Source organism: Rattus rattus, chromosome 6 (assembly GCF_011064425.1).
Source record: "Rattus rattus isolate New Zealand chromosome 6, Rrattus_CSIRO_v1, whole genome shotgun sequence".
Classification (NCBI taxonomy): Eukaryota; Metazoa; Chordata; class Mammalia; order Rodentia; family Muridae; genus Rattus; species Rattus rattus.
In genome coordinates, this window is record NC_046159.1 from 77191584 (window position 1) to 77199464 (window position 7881).

General features: G+C 42.1%; 1 protein-coding gene across 1 annotated transcript; it reads left to right on the forward strand.

Moving 5' to 3' along the window:
* Window positions 1-4299: 4299 nt before the first annotated feature.
* LOC116903055 (vomeronasal type-2 receptor 116-like) lies at window positions 4300-5202 on the forward strand. Its single transcript, XM_032905354.1, has one exon. The coding sequence runs from the start codon at window positions 4300-4302 to the stop codon at window positions 5200-5202; it is 903 nt and encodes a 300-aa protein (XP_032761245.1).
* The last annotated feature ends 2679 nt before the right edge of the window (window positions 5203-7881 follow it).

Here is a 7881-nt window from a genome sequence, read left to right on the forward strand (position 1 = left end):
TGAACATAACACCAATGGCTCATGCTCTAAGATCAAGAATTGATAAATGGGACCTCATAAAACTGCAAAGCACCGTAAGGCAAAGGACACTGTCATTAGGACAAAATGGCAATCAACAGATTGGGAAAAGATCTTTACCAATCCTACATCTGACAGAGGGCTAATGTCTAATATATACAAAGAACTCAAGAAGTTAGACTTCAGAGAATCAAATAATCGTATTAAAAATCAGGTACAGGACTAAAGAAAGAATTCTCAACTGAGGAATATTGAATGACTCAGAAGCCCCTAAAGAAATTTTCAATGTTTTTTGGCTTTATAGAAATGCAAATCAAAACAACTCTGAGATTCTACCTCACAACAGTCAGAAATGACTAAGCTCAAAAACTCATGTGACAGTAGATGCTGGCAAGGACTTACCGCTCTGTCAATCAGTCTGGTGTTTCTTAGTAAATTGGATATTGTACTACTTGAGGACCCAGCTATTCCAGTCCTGGCCATACACACAAAAGATGCTCCCACATATAACAAGGACACATGCTCCACTATGTTCAGAGCAGCCTTAGTTTTAATAGCCAGATGCTGGAAGCAATCCAGATGGCCTTCAACAGAACAGTTGATACAGAAAATTTATTCTGACTACCTAAAATTATTAGACATATAGATGGAACTAGAAAATATCATCCTGAGTAAGGTAACCCATTCACAAAATTACTACACATGATATAGACTCACTGATAAATGGATATTAGCCCAAAAATTCACATGAGGTTCACAGATCACATGAGGTTCATGAAGAAGAAAGACTAAAATGAGGATGCTTCAGTCCTTAGAAGGGAGAACAAAATACTCATGGGAGGAAGTACTGGGACAAGGTGTGAAGCAGTGACTGAAGAAATGGTCAACTGGAGACTGCCCTACCTGGGGATCCATCCCACATGCAGCCACCACACCCAGTCACTATTCCTGATGTCAAGAAGTGCTTGAAGACAGCCCGATATAGATGTCTCCTGAGAGGCTCTGCCAGAGCCCTATTGATATAGATGAGTATGCTTGCATCTAAACATTGGACTGAGCATGGGAACCCCTATGGAGTAATGAGAGAAAAGACTGAAGGAGCTGAAGGGGTTGCAACCCCATAGGAAGAACAACATTATCAACTAACCAGAGCCCACCACAACTCCCAGGGACTAAACCACTCGCTAGTGAGAACACATGGAGGGACCCATGTCTCCAGCCCCATATGTAGCAGAGGATATCATTGTTCAGCATCAATAGGAGGAATAGTCCTTGGTCCTGCAAAGCCTTGTTTTCCCAGTGTAGGGGAATGCCAGAGAGTTGAGGTGTGACTGGGTGGGTGGGTGTAGGAGCATCTCCATAGAAGCAGGGCTAAGGAAAAGGGGGTATGGGAGAGGGGGGAAAGAAGATAACATTTGAAATGTAAATACATAAAATATCCAAGAAAAATAAAATAAAAATAACAATAAAAAATAAAAACAAACAAAAAACCCTCATCAAAAAAATGACAACCCACATATTAAGAAAAAAATCTTCACTAACCCCCACATCTGATAGAGGGTTAATATCTAAAACATACAAACATCTCAAGAAACTAACCCAAGTCCAAACAACCCAATTTAAAAAGGGGGGAATAACACTAAATAGAGAATTCAGAACAGAGGAATCTTAAATGGCTGAGAAGCACTTAAAGAAACCTTAGTTATCAGAGAAATGCAAATCAAAATGACCCTGAGATTCCACCTTACACCATTCAAAATGTCTAAGACAAAAAACTCAAGAAACAGCACATGTTGGCAAAGATGTGGAGAAAGAGGACGACTCCTCCATTGCTGGTTGGATTGCAAACTGGTACAACCACTCTGGAAATTTGGAGGTTCCTCAAAAAAATTGGGAATAGATCTACCTGAAGACCCAGTAATACCACTGTTAGGAATATACCCAAAAGATGTTCCACCATGCCACAGGAACACAAGTTCCACTGTGTTCATTGTGGCCTTGTTTGTGATAACCAGAGGCTAGAAACAACCCAGATATCCCTCGACAGAAGAATTGTTATAGAAAATGTGGTTCACCATGGCTCCAGCTTCATATATAGCAGAGGATGGCCTTGTTGGGCACTAATGGGAGGAGAAGTCCTTGATCTTGCCAAGGCTGGACCACCCCCAGGGGGCAGGGGAATGTCAGAGGTTATGGGAGGGGGGGTGGCTAGGGAGGAGGAACACCCTTATCGAAGAAGGGGAGGTGGATGGAATAGGGGGTTTATGAACGGGAAACAGAGAAAGGGGATAACATTTGAAATGCAAATAAAAAAATCCAATAAAAAAAGAAAATGTGATTCATTTACACAATGGAATACTACTCAGCTATTAAGAAAAAGGATATTCTGAGTTTTGTAGGCAAATGGATGGAACTAGAAAGTTTCCAAAAGTACATACATGGCATATACTCACTAATATGTGGATATTAGCCAAAGAAGAAATGTACAGAATATGCAAGATACAGTCCACAGAACTCAAACACTTCAACAAGCTGAAGGGCCCAAGTGAGGATACCTCAGTCCCACTTGGGAAGGAGAAGAAATCAGTCACAAGGAGGGAGGGAGGGACCTGTGAGGGAAAGGGGATGTGGGGTTGGGGAAGAGGGGATCATGATCCAGAAATGGGTTAAGGATAAGGACTAAAGCCCTGAGGGCCAGCAGAAAGAATGGAAACAGGCAACTTAAGGAGGTAAGAGGTTGTGGGGACTCTCCAGAATGTACCAGAGACCTGGGAAGAGAGAGACTGTTCAGATTCAAATGGAGAGACCTTAGATGAAATATTCTACAGTGGTGAGAGGGAACTTGCAGAGTAGAAAGACAGGGCATCAAGTGAGGGACAGGATTTCCATCCCACAGTCAAAACTCTGACCCATAATTGTTGCTGTGTGAATGAACTGCATGGATGGAAATGGAGAGGAGCCAGAGGAAAAGAACATCCAGTGACAGGCCCAAAGACGATTCCAGCTCAAGGGGAGGCCCCAAGGCATTATACTGTTATTGAGGCCGTGGCATGCTAACAAAATGGGACCAATCCTGTCTCCCCTCCAAAAGACCCAACAAGCAGCTGAATGAGTCAGATTAGATATTTGTACCCAGCCAATGGACAGAAGCTGCTGACCCCTGTGATTGAATTGGGGAAAAGCTGGAAGAAGCTGAGGAGGAGGGCGGCCCTGTAGGAGGCCTGGCAGTCTCACTTCATGTGGACCCCTGAGAGCACTAACCAGGCAGCATACACTGGCTGATATGAGGCCTCCAAGACATGCGGCAGAGGACTGCTGGGTCAGTCCTATCAGTCATAGAAGATGCACCTAACCCTCAAGAGACTGGAGGCCCCTGGAAGTTTAGAGGTCTGGTGGGGTGGTGAGGTGGTGGCATGGGACTTGTGGAGACAGGAGTGTGGGGAGGAATTATGGGATGTGGAACAGTTGGAGAGTAAACTGGGAGGGGAATACAATCTGGAGTGAAAAAAAAAGATTAATTAAAAAGAAAAAAATAAAACAAGTAAACTCCTCTAGAAAAATGCTGAATCAAAGTAAGACCAAAGTCCAGCAAGGAAAACTCAATTTTTGTGTGTTCACATCTGATGTCAGGAAACATTGCAGCACAAAGACAGGCATGGTTCTGGAGAAGTGGCTGGGAAGCGAAGATCTACATATAGGAAGAGAGATGCTAGGGCTGTTGTGAGCTTTTTAAGACTCAATGCTCAACTCAGCAACATAATCCCTCACACAATTTTATACTTACTCCAACAAGTCCAAAGCATCCCCAGCAAAAGCACATCTAATCCTTTCAAATATTGCCACTCCATGATGAAAAAGCATTCAAATGTTTAGGTATATGGGAGGCATTCTAACTCCAGTGACCACACATTTGCCATTAACAAATCTGTGCACAATAAGGTTTACAGTTCATGAGTCCTCTAATATGAGATGTTTTATATTACCATTTATAAAGCATCGAGAAATCAAATATTTTTCCTTCATTTTTTGAAAATTTCATGAATATGAAACTTAGTAAGAGTAAATATCTTCTCACCTTCCTGAAGCTGGTATCCTCAGTTTTCACAGATGAAAGGCTACACAGCAGCCCAATCTTAATATTTCTATAGCCGCAAAGAATAAAATTGTTGTTGAACAGCAAAATGTTTAATGTGGCATTCTCTAGTTAATAGGCATATTATATTATTAAGTACAAAATGATAAAATGTTATTAGAGTTCCTTGTTAATGTTCCCCAGCAGGTATGGAGCAGTGTGTAAGCTGTCCAGGAGACATGTATGCTAACACAAAGCACACATACTGCATGCAAAGGCCTGCCTCCTTTCTGTCTTATGAAGAGCCACTGGGGATGGCACTGGCCTGCATGTCCCTGTGTTTCTTGCTACTTGGGGTTTTTGTATTTGGTGTTTTTGTGAAGTACAATGATACTCCAATTGTAAAGGCCAATAACCGTATTCTCAGCTACATCCTACTGATCTCCATCACCATCAGTTTCCTCTGCTCATTCCTCTTTATTGGGCATCCTAACATAGGCTCCTGCATCTTGCAGCAGACCACATTTGGAGTATTTTTCACAGTGGCAGTGTCTACTGTCTTAGCTAAGACAACGACTGTCATCCTGGCCTTCAAACTCAATACTCCAGGAAGAAGAATGAGATGGATGCTGGTATCAGGGGCACCTAACTTTGTCATTCCAATATGTACTCTGGTCCAACTTGTTCTCTGTGGAATCTGGCTGAAAACATCACCTCCATTTATTGACACAGATACATACTCTGAACATGAGCAGATCATCATTGTGTGCAACAAAGGTTCAGCCATTGCATTCCACATTGTGCTGGGTTATTTGGGCTTCTTGGCTCTGGGGAGCTTCACTCTGGCTTTCTTGGCCAGGAATCTGCCTGACAGATTCAATGAAGCCAAATTCCTAACCTTCAGCATGTTGGTGTTCTGCAGTGTATGGGTTACATTCCTTCCTGTCTACCATAGCACTAAAGGAAAAGTCATAGTGGCTGTGGAAGTCTTCTCCATCTTGGCCTCCAGTGCTGGACTGTTAGTGTGCATCTTTGTCCCAAAATGTTATGTTATTTTGATAATCCCAGATTCCTATTCTCTTCAAAAGTACAGAGATAAATCACATTATTAACCCCTTCATAATATTACGTTTTAGTTTATACTTAAAATATCTATGTTAATTAACCTGTGAGTGACTACATCTTCCATTCACAGATTTAATTTAATCAACTTTCAAAACCCAGAGGAGGAGAATTTTACATCAAAAGCATTGGAAGTGTTTTTGATGAAACAATTGAGTAGCATTTCCTAAAGTGAAGAAACTAAATATGCATGGAGTTAAGAGAAGAGAAGCACAGATATAGGGTTTTTAAACATTTTAATATCTCTTCAAACCCACCACACACCAGAGGTAGTGAAAAGGAAAGATTAATAGGGCAAAAGAGGATGTGGACCTGTTTACAAATAGTTCTTTGAGGTGATTACAATCTGTATTGTCAGGCTATCTTCAGTTCAGTTCACACGAACCAATAGCAGTAGCTTTATCTACTGATGAACACGATTTATAAATCAGCAATGGCAGTTCAATCTAGAAGAAACCATGAAGCTTTTCCAATTGGTCTGATTCTGTTGAAGTAGCAAGAAAGGTGCCAAGATATCATGAGAAGTTCTTTGTTGTGTTTCTCTCTGTGAAGAACACACAACAAACAATTATCAATGAAGAAATCAAGATGAACCAATGTCATAATGTCCCCAGCAAAAATCAGCATCAGGAAAGCCCAATGAAGACCAGCAAAGAGTCACAAGGCAAGCCAATGCCTTTATCCCAATGTCTGTTGGGATAAATTGTCTGTTGGGTTATACTTATACTGTTTCCAAACTTCATGTGTCATCTCAAGTATCCACTCCAGCCAACCACCACATACCTGGTTTTTAGGCAATTTCCAGAACAAAAACTACAGGTCTGTTCTCAGCAAAACATCTTCCCAAGTTTCTGCTTCAGCACAGCATTCTCACAAGAAAATCTCCAGAAAAACAGCACACGACACAACTGAGTCTTCAAATAAACCAGAAATTTCTATTTCACATAGAGAACAGAACCCACATTGGACCAGAAATAAAAGTCTGTATTATATAATAATACATCATATTTGTAACTGATTATGCAGGTATAACAAACAATACTATAACCTGGAAAGAGAAGCACAAAATCGCATATGAATGCCAGGCCAAAATATCAATAGCTTGTTTTTCCTGCCTTGTTGCTGAGGTGCCTGCAGCATTTTCAGCAATCCAGTCATGGGAGGCAGAATAAAGTGTCTAATGGGGTCCTCAGTCTGAATTTTCCCGGAGTGGGGAACAGTGGAATCTGGGACAATTTCTCTGGTTCCTGTCTCCCATGTATCCAGGTCCTGTTGGTATACCGCTGGTAGCCAGGAACCGGGTTCCTGATTCCATGCTTCTCTTCAGGGCGTCCGTGCACCATGCAGGAAATGGAAGCGGTCAGAACTTGGTTTGAATCCAAGTAAGTGCTGAGAATAAGAAGGGGCTAGAGGAGAGGAGGCTTTCTCTGGGCAGTTTAGGTGCAGCGTACTATGAAGTCTCCCCTGTGATGATTCTTGATGAAGAGACAATTATTGTTTGTTCAAACTGCCTTACTTAATGGCAGATGTGATTGCATACACCTTACTCAGGGAGAACCAGGGATTAAATACCTTTTGCAGAAAGGTGTGGGATTTCCTGCTGGCATACGCCTCTGTATTTGCTGTATTCTGGCTGTGTCTCTCATGAGCGATCTGCAAACAGGACCCCTGTTGAAGGAATCAGAGAAAGAACTGGAAGAGCTTGAAGGAGCTCGAGACCCCATATGTACAGCAATGCCAACCAACCAGAGTTTCCAGGACTAAGCCACTACCCAAAGACTATACATGGACTGACCCTGGACTCTGACCTCGTGGGTTGCAAATGAATATCCTAGTAAGAGCACCAGTGGAAGGGGAAGCCCTGGGTCCTGCTAAGACTGAACCCCTAGTGAACTAGACTGTTGGGGAGAGGGCAGCAATGGGGGAGGGGGTGGGGGAACACCCATAAGGAAGGGAGGGGAAGGGGATGTTTGCCTCGAAACCGGAAAGGAATAACATTCAAAATGTATATAAGAAAAAATCAAGTTAATAATAAAAAAAATAAATAAAAAAAAAAAGAAAGGTGTGGGATGTCATACAGGTGAAGGCAGGTATAAGATAAAACAAGGCCTGTCATTGGACGAGAAGGAAGGATGGGCGGGAGAAAAGTTTTAGAGAGAGAAGACTGGAGCGGGGAGAGGAGAAGCAGTGCAGAGAACATGGTGTCTGATGTTAAGATTCCTATCTGCACCTTTACAGGCTGTTATAATATGCTTAAGGGATGGATATGTATAGGGCTTTGTGTGTCTAGGTGGTCCATTATATATTATTAATTGGTTGTAAGTTAATTGTGTGGATGTATCGTGCATTGAGCATTTAACACATAAATCTGGTTGTTTGGTTCCAGTTTGCTGAGTAATGATTTCACTGGGTGTTGGGAGTGTGAACAGAGTTTGTGACAGGAAGTCGTGCTAGTCTATAGAATGCTTGGGACGAGCATGGTGTGGGGCCATGCGAGCATGGCCCATGGAATATTTTGTGAGTCTCAGGCATGGTAACAACCACCAAGGGGACAGTGTGGGAAAGCTGTAACAGAGAAACAGCTAGAGCACGCAGATCCTTGGGAGTGGGAACTCCTAGGAATTAGGATGAGTGCCATTTTTTTTTCTTTTATAATTTTACAACAACAG